Source organism: Xiphophorus couchianus, chromosome 7 (genome assembly GCF_001444195.1).
Source record: "Xiphophorus couchianus chromosome 7, X_couchianus-1.0, whole genome shotgun sequence".
NCBI classification, from domain to species: domain Eukaryota; kingdom Metazoa; phylum Chordata; class Actinopteri; order Cyprinodontiformes; family Poeciliidae; genus Xiphophorus; species Xiphophorus couchianus.
The window spans coordinates 498679-511303 of NC_040234.1; the positions used below are offsets into that span (position 1 = coordinate 498679).

Genomic DNA, 12625 nt, shown 5'->3' on the forward strand with positions numbered 1-12625 from the left:
TTCATTGACGCCGTACAGCAACATGCTCTCTCCGCTTAGCAGCCAGCGCAGAGCCAGGGGTTGCGCAATCCAAGGTGAGGCAGAGCTCGCTGCTGCCTCACCGGCATCGCTTCCAAGCATTTGAATGGGAAAATAAGAAAATTCAGCGATTTTGAACAAATAAAAATCGAAATTGGTGAAGCTACATGAAAAATAAATATTTTTTAGTACAAACCACCGGATGAATATAACAATTTAAATTACTTTATGATTATATATTTTCTTTCTTTCCATGATGGCTGGTGAGGCACTGCCTCACCTGCCTCCCCTGACCGCACGTCACTGGTGTAACACGTGTTAAGCACGCTGAGGTCATGAGACATGGGGAGGGGGCGTCATGTGACCGGATGGGGGGAGGGGCATCATGTGACCGGAAATTAATATCAATTAGTCACGGGTCATTAATCACTCATCCATCAAACTCCGATTAAATTTTGACAGAAGGTGGCCCATAGAGTCTCTCTGACAGGATATGATTCCAGGCTTGACTCAAAAAAATCTCTTGATCGAAGAGATGGCCTAACAAGATTAGCTTAGGATGAGAGGTTAAAAGTCAAAACAACAGTATTCAGCAACATGAACTTGAGGCTTGATTCTTACCAACAAGTGGGACCATCGAGCGATGAATGACTGTTCTGCCGGTTCTTAAGAATCCAGCAGCCGATCACTAGAATCAGGTGCAGGTGCAACAGCCTGCTGGAATTCTCCCACGATGATCCTCTTTAGGAAGACCACTCACAGAACACAAACCTGAATCCTAACAGACGTGATCATATCCAGTTCCTTTGTCCTTGTTCTTACTCCTCAGTAGCTTATTCAACTTGAGATTTTTTGCAGTGCCCTTGCCTTTTTAATGTGTGTATTGATGATTTATCTAAACTGTTGAATCAATGTCAGGTTGGCAATAGAACTATCAACCACCTGATGTATGCTGACGAGCTTGTGATCTTTTGTCCATACAGTGCTGGTCTGGAGGAACTGTTAAGGGTTTGTTTTCAGTATGGATTGATTTATTATATTAAATATAATGTAAAAAAAGAATAACATCATGATTGTCAAGGGCAAATAAGACACTAAATTATCTTTCTCTGACTTCACTCTGCTGCTAGACAGCATCCTCCAGGTCAGTGATGAGGTAAACTATTTGGGACATTACATTATTGCTCACCTGTCTCATGATAGAGACATTTAAGCAGCATTGTAGGCAAATGTACAAGCTAATGTACTTCTTCGGAAGTTCTCTATGCGCTTATTATCTGTCAACACTGCACTCTGTAAAGCATATTGTACTACACCGTATACTACCCACCTGTGGTGGCTTTACAGGAAAAACAGTGTGCATAAACTTCAAGTTATGTATAGTAGTGTCATGAGGATGATGCTTAAGGTGTCACAATAGAGTAGTGTCAGTCAGATGTTTGTAAATGCCAGTGCACTAATTTGTGCTGCAGTGGTTTGAAACATTATGTACAGATGTATGTGTAAGTTAACCGATTCTGTAAACAGCATCATTCACACCAACCAAATCTTGTTCAAATCTCAGTTAGGTTCTTTAGTTTGTGGAATCACTGGCAACTTAGTTTATGTGGTAATAGATTATATTGTTTTATTGTCTTTTTGTTCTGTCTTTGTTTATTAAGGGCCATATATGTGTCTAAATAAAAAGGTTTGATCGATCGATTGATTAAACTTCTCATTCATCCTTTCACCCAGGTAAGTTTTGAAAGTGAAGGTGAAGCTGAACTTGTACCTTGTACAAAGTGGGAGGCATCTGCCCAAGTGTCTGTATTAAATTACCAAACATCAGATGAACATGAAAGGCTCATTTAAGTGAAAAAAGATTGTCTGAAACAAATATAAAAATAAATAGAAACAGGGTAGCTTCAAAAGTAGAGACACAGCTAAGAAAATCAATATCAATATCTTTAGTACAGACCGCTACAAGAAATCTTTCCTGCCAACAGCCATCACAATCTACAATAACTCTTTGAAGAATTAATGAGTTACAACATTTAATTTCCTCTTGGGATTAATAAAGTATTTTTGAATTTGAATTAGAATCTAATGTTTTGTTTGTCTTCTTGTCTGTGGCCAGATTTGAAAACTCTTCCCTGTGGACGGTTCATGTGGGGCTGACAGAACAGCTGATCCATGGTGCCCATTCTCTGGCTATAAAGAGAATTATACGCCATCCTCAGTATTGGCAAAAAGGACTGGATTACGACATTGCACTGATGAGGCTGCAGGAGCCGCTTGTTTTTGATGGTACTGGTAATGTTTTCCTAGCTATTACTTAGACTAAATTTTCTTATGCTTATGAACTCATGCTTTCTTCTAATTTATTCATGGCAGTTCAGGTTCAAATCAGTTCACTTTCTTCTGCTTATCAAACAATGCAGTTACATTCAATTTATTATTAAAATTGGTAAGTGAAAAGGTTTTCTATCTAAAGAAACCCAGCAGTACTCTGAGTCACTGATTTGCAGCAAAGACTCCTGCTGGACAAGCATATGGGACAGTGGACTGATTGCATTGGATCCTTTGCAGCAATCCCTCATTCTGAACATGCTTGTAGCATGAATTTAAGATTAACCTGTAATTTTGCAAAAGCAACTTATCCAATTATCAAACAATTATTTGATAATTGTTGTCTTAAGGTATGGAGGCTGGGAGGGAAAGTAAGAGAGATGAGTTTCATTTTAATCAAATCAAACTCTATGACAGGCAACATTTTCTTAAAGAAAGCTGTGGGTAAAATACATCAGTATGGGGGATTTTTACTGCCTAACTTTGAGCAAAAGTGGTTCTTCGAAAGGGGACCTTACAATTTCCATCTAAACCCGCTCTAGTAGATCTGCTATTTGTCATGATACCATGGTATCATGATATGGCAGCACTAGATTGAAATCAGGAATATTCTGTAATTTAAATTTCTGGACCCAAATAAGTTGCTCAACAGCGCCACCCTGGGAATTTCACCCAGGGAATATTACCTTCTTCTTAAGGCACACAGGTTTGGTCATGCATCGATGGAGACATCCGAGACAGTTTCAAATGTACAAAAAGCTGTTTATTAAATTCTTTTAAAATACTCTTTTTAAAACCAGTTCTTCCTAACAAAAAAAACTAAAGAAAACAGAAGAAACTACAGTAGCTGAGGTTACCGGCAGAAGGGGCCACTATAGGGACGGCATCCAACAAACACAGCAAACAAAAACCCTTTAAAGCACCAGACGCAGTGAGACAACCCAAACTCAGGAATCACGGCACACAGAAGAGGAAGACACCGTCACCACACCAACACCGCCACCGGACCTCAGCAACTGCCAACGGAAAAAGACAATTAATAAATGCAACAACCATAAACTTAATACAACAAAAGAAAAACAGTATCAGCCCAAATAAATAAACAGTTATATAAAGAACCAAAAAGGGCTGAAAACAAAATAAATAAGAAAACCTAGAAAATGCAAGTTAAAATATCATCAGCACCAGGTATGGCCCTCTGGCCACGTCGCACCAGGAGGCGCACTGGGCTCGCCGATGCTGCACTCCAAACACCACCTCAATTAGGGCGTGTAGCCGCCACCACAGTCCGACTTTGATTAGTAACGTGCAGAAATCCGGGAGACAACAGAGCAGCAATGGTCCAAATATGGGGAGACCTATAAAAGTTAATTAGTCATCGTTTCAAATAGAACTGCAACAAACTGGTGCTTACAATGAGCGTTAATTCCTTACCTGCCAATCCACACAAACGCGCACACACACACTCGCTGAACGAGGAAGAGGAGGAGAGCAGCACAGTAGCGTTTCACCTACGATCACACTTAAATTTAGATTTTTTGACAAATAACAATAGTGCAGGGAGAGAGAAGACCTACCACAAGAAAATCAGAGCAGCATGCACCACACTTGGCGATATGTTGCCTTTTTACTGCCAGAACCCAGGAGACGTGGGCCACACAGTGGGATCATGAAGAAGACATGTCTCCGACTGGACGCAGCGGCTTCTTATATACCACGCCCACTTTACCCAACCGGAACTTCCTACCTTGAAACTGTTTGTGTAGAAATACGTATATTTCTATACCATTACAATGACAAATAGCACAAATTGTGATACTTGCTCGTGGTACCACAAGTGGTAGTACTTCTCTTTGATGAGGGAAATGCATGACACCTGGAAGCCCCACCTTCTTGTCACATCCTGCAGAGGAGGAGGAGGAGCAGTAGAGAGCAGACATCCAAACGCACACCAGTCTGTGGATATGACAGTACCTCCCCCCTCAATGGACGCCACCTGGCGGCCGAGAGGAGGAGGCATAACACCTCTCAAAATCTGAAATAAGGGTACGGTCTAGGATAAAGGAGTGAGGAACCCATGAACCTTTCCAGTCAATGTGGTACTGGAAACCTCTGCCATGGGGACAAACACCCACAATGCGGCACACCTCAAATGCAGGATGGTTGTCGACAAGCCGGGTGGGAGGCGGGGGATTGGCCGGAGGATACAAAGGACTGGACCTGACTGGTTTGATTTGGGAAACATGAAAAACAGGATGGACTTGAAAATGCGACAGAAGTTGTAGACGAACCCCAGATGGGCTGATGACGGTTTGGATAGGGAATGGCCCTAGGAGCCTGGGAGAGTTTCTTCGAGTATGTCTTTAAGGGAAAATCTTTAGAAGAGAGCCAGACTTTCTGACCTGAGTGATGGGGGGAGCCAGAGTGCGTCTGCGATCAGCAAATCTTTTGTTTTGGGCGAAAGTCCGGTCAAGTGCTGCCATGGTCTGGTCCCAAATTCTCCGGCAGTTCCTGAAGTGAGTCCCGACTGTGGGAATGGTGGAGTCTGGAAATGAGGAGGGTAGGAGAGATGGCTGAAAACCTAGAGAGGACTCAAAGGGGAAAATGTTTTCCAAACCTGGGATATAAATTGAGGCCCCCGGTCAGAAAGAATCTCAGTGGGAGTCTGAAGACATGGAAGAACAGGAGTCTGGCCGTTGCAGAGGCTGAGGGGAGACTGTTGAGAGCAACGAGATGACAAGCTTTAGATAACCTGTCTATGATGGTAAGGATCATGTTTTGTTTTTAGAAGCTAGAAGGCTGGTGACAAAGTCGAGTGAGATGTGGGACCAGGGTCGACTCGAGACAGGAAAGGGTTAAAGCAAACTTGCAGGAGGACAATGGGAACTCTTTCCTCTGGCACAGACCAGGTGCAGACGAAATCCATGGTGTCCTTGTTGAAGGAGGGCCACCAGAAGTAGCAACTGCCCAGAAGCAGCGACAATTATCAAATAACTGTCTGGTGGCAAGAGGGCGGAAGGACAGGTTCAGGAGTTTCTTCTGAATTGTCAGGAGAAAACTGTCGTGAAAGTCCATCAGGTTTGTTGTTACGTGTTCCTGGACGGTAAGTGATATTGAGAATGAACCTAGAGAAAAACAGGGTACAACGGGACTGTCTGGGGTTGAGTCTTTGCTGACTGAAGATAGGACAGGTTTTTTATGGTCTGTCCACACTATCACAGGTGTATCTGTGCCCTTTAACCGACGCCTCCATTCTTCAAGAGACAATTTAACAGCCAGAAGCTCCCTGTCACCAACATTATAATTTCTCTCAGGAAGGGTGAAATGTTTGGAGAAGAATGCACAAGGATGGAGCTTGTTGTCTTCTGGGCATCTTTGGGACAGAACTGCTCCGACCCCCACGGCAGAGGCATTAACCTCCAAAACAAACTGGGAGTCCGGCTCTGAATGAATGAGAATAGGAGCTTTGGCAAACCTGTTTTATTTCAGTGAATGCTCGGTTAGCTTCAGGCGTCCAAAAGAATGTCTTTTTAGTGGAGGTGAGTGCAGTGAGTAGAGAGGCGATGATGCTGAAATTTCTGATAATCCTCCTGTTTCCAAACCCTAAAAAACACTGGAGTTCCTTCCTGGAGTTTGGAACCGGCCAATCCAGGACTGCTCGAACCTTTTCTGGATCTGTCTTCACCTGTCCACCCTCAAAAACAAAACGCAAGAAAGTTATGGAAGGAATATGAAATTCACATTTTTCAGCCTTTTTTTTCCAGGAGTCTTTGTAGGACTTTTCAAACATGGATCCGATGTTGTTCTAAATCTTCTTCTAAATCTTCTTCTGAGAAGATTAGAATATCATCCAAGTACACGGAGACAAAGGCATTGAGGAAGTCTCTCAAGATGTCATTCACCAGGCCCTGGAAGACAGTTGAGGCATTACAGAGCCCAAAGGGCATCACTAGATACTGAAAATTACCTATATGGGTCTTAAAGGCTGTCTTCCATTCATCACCCTCTCTGATTCGAACAAGATGGTAAGCGTTACAGAGGTCTAGCTTAGAAAAGATGGATGCCTTCTGAACTGGTTCAAAAGCTGATGAAATAAGAGGAAGAGAGTACTTGTTCTTTACTGTGATCATTACTTGATAGAAGTGTCTTATCTTTCTTTTCAACAAAGAAGAAACCAGCACCAATGGGTGATGTCGAAGACCGGATAATTCCTGCATCAGGGGACTTATTGACATATTTCTCCATGGCCTGTCTTTCTGAGCGAGAGAGGTTGAATAATCGACCAGAGAGAAGGGGGGGCGCCAGGGAGCAAGTCAATTGCACAGTCATACGGTCTGTGTGGAGGAAGAGAGAGAGCCTGGACTTTACTAAAAACCCATTCCAGGTCACGATACTCTGGGGGAACATTAGACAGATCAGATGGAGCCGGTTCTATAAGTGAAACAGTGTTTTTAGAAGGGATTGCTGACAGAATGCAGTTACTGAGGCACCGGGGACTCCAGGACTCTATGTGGGACTTAGACCAATTAATCTGGGGGTTATGTTCCCGCAATCATGGATAGCCCAGAACCACATGGGCATTTTGGGTTGGGAAGATGAAGAAAGATGTCTGCTCATGGTGATTACCAGAACAGATTAGTTCCAGTGGTTCTGTTTGATGAGTTATGGTTTCCAGGGAACTGCCGTCTACTGGGCTGGGGGCTAGAAGACGTTTGATGGAGATCTGATGCTGCTGGACAAATTCTGGACTGATTAGATTTTGCTCACAACGAGAAACAATGAGAGAGGACTGGAATGGTCTTTTGTCTGAAATTGAGAGATGCCTCAATGGATAATTGGGAGGATTTTGTTTAGAGTAGAATTGCCCACCAGTGTCCCCAGGACTACTGGCGGGCTGTGACTTTTGGACAGATTGGCAGATAGCAAGTTCAATTAGTTTATCTAACCCAGCAGGTTCATCTCTACAGGCCAGTTCATTCTTAATCTTTTCATTAAGTGAATGGTGCAATGCCCCCTTCAGTGCTGGTTGATTCCACCCTGAGTCTGCCGCCAGGGTGCGAAATTCTTTGGCAAACTCAGCCACTGATCTGTTCTCCTGTTTTAAGCTCCAAAGTCTCTTAGTAGCCTCGTCCTCACTAACACTTGAATGAAATGTTTGTTTAAACTGTTTGAGGAACTCAGTATAAGACGAACTGTGAATAGCTGCTTCATCAAAACAAGCTTCTGCCCACCTCAAAGCCTTGTCCCTTAAAAGTCAGATGATGTAGGAAATTTTACTTGGATCATCAGGGAAGCATCGAGGGGAGCGACTAAAGACAAGTGTGCATTGGAGTAAAAACCCTCTGCACTTACCCAACTCTCCAGCGCGTCGCTTGCTGTGTCTGTTGCTTGCTGGTGGACTGGGTGAGTTGTGACCGGTTTGGTTTTTCAGGTTCCTCGGCCGGAGGAGATGGACAGTAGGAGGGTGGACAGGCAGGTGAGGACTGGACGTGAGCCACAGATGTTTCAGAATGGGAGCAGCGAGGAGGACAAGAGACAGACGCCGCAGGAAGAAATCCCCAGGCCGGGGAATCAGCGTGACACTGGGCACCTACAAGAAAGGAGGAGATCAAAGATAAGATGAATAGTAAGTTGTCTGTGAGGACACAGCGACCGTAGTAGTACCACGAGTAGTAGTAAACCATCTGGCATTTGTCTCTGGGAATCCACTCTTCTAAGTACTGCTCCTTGATGAGGGAAATGCATGACACGTGAAAGCCGCACCTGCTCGTCACACCCTGCAGAGGAGGAGGAGCAGTAGAGAGCAGACATCCAAACGCACACCAGTCTGTGGATATGACACTATTGCCCTGCAGTCTCTGTATGCAATCGCTTAATGGTGTAGGTGCATATTCATTTAAACACTTAAAAATCTATTTTAAAAATTATACTTTATAAAATTAAGAAAGTTCAAAATGCCAAATTTAGCCAAAATGTGACAATGATGGAATCTGATTGGCTTTTCATATAAAACCTTTGAAGCCCGATTATAGAGACTTGCTAATGGTTTGAATATAGTTTGACTAGTCTGAGACCAGACAGCAGCTCCATTGGAAAAATGTGAGAGGATCATTGAGTTCAAGAACATCTCTGCACAGTGAAGTGTTAAACAATTTCTAATCATTTTAGAACAGTTTATATTTGATCTAACAGTTTTGCTGATTTAATCTACATGGCTCCTAAAATTTAACTGAGCAACCAGAATTATTCCTAGATATTTTTCTTGTGATACTTGCTCAATAGGATCCCCATTGATCTGGATATTCAAGAACTGTAATGATGTTTTCTTGATTGAAAAGCAAATACACTTTGTTTTCTTGATCCTTGCTAACCGCCAGTTGGCCTTTTAACAAAGTGGTTGAGCTTTTTTCTTGATCACATCCTTCTATTAAATCTTGTTTCTGTTTAAAGGATAAAATGAAATGCTGGTGTGTTCTGACTCATTTTAGTCAACATTGTAAAAATCTATGTATAGGAACTGTTGCTTTATTTTCTGTGTTGATTGAGTGTATTACATTGTTTTTTTTAAATCTTGAAACTACATCTGTTGAGAAGTAATGCTATATAGATAAACTGAACTGAATGGAATAGATTTTGCTGGTGTGCATGTAATCCAAACACATGAGATAAACATACAGTAAATATTGTCAAATTCTCTGAGATATACACGTTTTCCATAGGCCTTGTGGAACCCATTTGTTTGCCTAACTATGGAAAGGAGTTTACAGAAGGTACAATGTGCTGGATATCTGGTTGGGGAGCCACGGAAGAAGACGGTAAGTCTGTGTACATCTCCTACATAACGTTAAATTTGAATGTTATGATAAAATTCTCTCTAAATATTTGCTTTTCATTTTTTAACTAATGTTGCTAGGAGAGTCCAGTGTTGTTCTACACTCAGCTATGATACCGCTCATCTCTACCAAGACCTGCAACCAGGCAGATGTTTACAAAGGCCTAATCTCTTCTTGGATGATATGTGCAGGATATCTGGAAGGAGGAATTGACTCCTGTCAGGTACAGTTTGTTTCCATTTAACATGGAAAACAGCAGTATTACAAAAAACATGGGATGTGCTGAGATGGCGCAGGGGTTAAGCACAACCCACATAAGGAGGGCTTAGTCCTCGACGTGGCTGTCGCAGGTTCAATTCCTGGCCTGGCAACCTTTGCCCCTTCTCTCATTACCCACTTTCCTGTCAATTAACTATCAAATAAAGGCCACTAGAGCCAATAAAACCTTAAAAAAACATATTGCCTTCTTCTTTATTGCTTCTATTTCCATGATGCCGCAAATGGCTACTTCTGTGTTTTGGTGCTCTCTGCCTTGTTTGTTTTTATGTCTAAATAACATGAAGAGTTATTAGACATACTATTTCTATGTATTTATTACCAATCTTTGTAGCATTTGCTGCAGATTTAGCATATCTCTTGACTAAAAAAGTGAGTCACCGCAAAAGAGGATTGAGAGGAGAGGTTCTTGTTCGGCATCGCAGACGTGGACTACACATAAATTTACCTAGGATTTTCCTCTCTAACATTTACTAACTCAGCAAGAAAGTGGCCCTACTGATGAGTAGGAACAGAAACTTCCTCTTGTGCACTATGCACAACATTATTATTAAATGTTAGACCACAGCAGGGAACACTTTGAGCCACTGTTATGCTACTGTAGCCAAGTAGCATAGAAGTGATATTAAGCCATTATAATTTACCACCACTAGAGTGGGCTGTTTTCCTCTAGTGACCACAGAAGACTTTAGGAATTTAAAGGAAGCCGGAACAACGCTACTTTGAACACATGTCTCACTAGCTCGGTTGGAGGGAGTTTCAAGCTTAGACGATCTGTGGGGAAGAATGGTTGCCGGCAAGCTTGCCAGGTGTGACATTCTAGATTTAACCATTTCTCTATAGCAATGGGCTGCACAGTGGCACAGTAGGTAGGCTACCTGCTGGTCATGGGTTTGATTCCCGGCCCGGGGTCTTTCTGCATGGAGTTTGCAAGTTCTCCCTGTACATGCGTGGCTTCCAGTCCAAAAACACAACTGTTAGGTTAACTGGTCTTTCTAAATTCTGCTTAGAATAGAATAGAATTCAACTTTATTGTCAATGCACTGTCACAAGTACAAGCAACGAGATGTAGTTTGCATCTATCCAGAAGTGCTCTACGAGATATAAATATTAATTTACAGATGTACAAGACTATGTATGTATGGACTATAAGGGGTTATAGCAAGAGATATACTGTAGATATTGTGTATAAATATAAATATGGGAGCTATATGCACAGATTATACAGAATATACAAGAATGTTAGGGAATGGATTATAGATAAATAATGGCAGATAAAATTTACAGGTTGTATGTGTGTGTGAAGAAAACAGTCCGTGATGTGTGTGTGTGAGGATAGTCCATGTGTTATTGTTGTATGAGAGGATAGGGGAGTACAGTCCTTATAGATTATGTTTTATGTCAGGAGGTGTTCAAAAGCGTGACAGCTGTGGGAAAGAAGCTGTTCCGGTGCCTGGTGGTTCTGGTCCGTAGGCTTCTGTAACGCCTCCCAAAGGGCAGGAGGGAAAAGAGTGTGTGTGCTGGGTGAGTGGAGTCCTTTGTGATTTTCCCGGCCCTTTTCAAACACTGCTTCCTGTAGATGTCCATGATGGCAGGGAGCGGTGCTCCGACGATGTGTGTGTGTGCATGGTTATGTACAGATGTGTGTTGGTTGTTTGTGTGCACACACACAACCACCTCCAGCACACACACAACCACCTCCAGCACACACACAACCACCCTGTTTGTCTCTGTGTTGCCCTGCAATGGACTGTCGATGTGTCTCGCTGGAGATAGGCACCAGGACCCCTCCCAACCTCAAGAAAATGGATGTCTCTTTTGAGCTAACTGAGGCTGTTTATGGAGACCGCTGCAGTTGTTCATGCTCATGTTTTATTTTCTTTTTTTTTCTCCGAAGAGTTTTTGCAGCGCTAGTGGCTCGTATTTGTTCGACAGTAGGCAGACAGGAAGGAGGGTGAGGAAGACATGCGGCAAAGGTCGTCGGGACCGGGAGTCGAACCCGCGATGTCCGCGTCGAGGACTAAGGTCTCCAAACGTGGGGCGTGCTAACCCCCTGCACCACCACAGCACGCCCCGTTTTATTTTTGTTTTAAACTTTATTCTATGCACTCCAAGTTGTATTTAACACTGGTTCACGTATGTGGAGTAGTGCGGGAATATAGACCCCAAAGCATATTTTGTGTTTGGTTTGACCCTAGTTTCACCAGCTCACACTACTGTGGGTGGAGCCTATCAGACGGTGCCTCAAGTAGCTCTCAGACTTTCAGACTATGTAATGGTTCATCTGATCCCTGCTTACAGGATCAACATGACTATGGAGGAGCTACAAACCTGACTGGATTCCACAGATTGGGAGATGTTCAGGGTGGCTACAGACAATCTGGATGAGTTTACTGATACTGTGATCTCATATTTCTGTAAGGATAGAAAAATGCACAGGGGTATATAATTAAATAGAATATATAATATAATATAATATAATAGAATAGAATAGAATATTATTAAATAAGTCTTGGTTCACAGGTAAACTCAGGCAGCTCCGGCTGGAGAAAAAAGACAGCATTCGGGAATGGGGAGGGAGACAGCTACAAAGAGGCAAAATACAAAAGGAGGCTTAGCAAGGAGGTTAGGAAAGCTAAATTATTGTATTCTGAGAGACTCCAACAGCAGCTTTCTTCCATCAACTTTAGGTAAGGTAAGGCAATTTTATTTATCTAGCACATTTTCAGCAATAAGACAGTTCAAAGTGCTTTACAAGAATGAGAAGGAAATACAAACAAAACAAAAAAAACCCAAAAGAAAGACAAAAAGGCAAAAGTATAAAACTGCATACTTGGTTCAAATGTTGAATAAGAATAAAAATAAGTAGTCCATAATTTATGAACTAGTAGGGGGTTCTCTGGATTATTGTTTTGATAAAAGTAAATGTTGGTTCTCCTTGTTTGATTCTATTAGTCAGTATTTAGCTAAATGTGGGTTGCGGTTGTCCTGGGTTGAGTTCTAGATTTGTACAATGTTGAGTTAAAAGTTGGTTCTCCATGCTTTCTTGTTCTGGGTTGTTAAGTAGATGGTACTTTCTACGTTTGTTCTAGATTTGTAAACTAACAGGGGTTTTTGTAGTGCTTGCTCCAATATTAGAAGTATAAAGCTAAATGTTGGTCTAAAGTAGT

General features: G+C 42.3%; 1 protein-coding gene across 1 annotated transcript in view; it reads left to right on the forward strand.

The window, feature by feature from the left end:
- tmprss3a (transmembrane serine protease 3a) overlaps positions 1 to 12625 on the forward strand; it is an 85683-nt gene that overhangs the window by 67887 nt on the left and 5171 nt on the right. The window contains exons 9-11 of the mRNA XM_028024279.1: positions 2135 to 2304; positions 9066 to 9161; positions 9260 to 9402. Of these exons, the coding sequence (XP_027880080.1) occupies positions 2135 to 2304; positions 9066 to 9161; positions 9260 to 9402 (409 nt within the window). The remainder of the gene's footprint in view (positions 1 to 2134; positions 2305 to 9065; positions 9162 to 9259; positions 9403 to 12625) is intronic.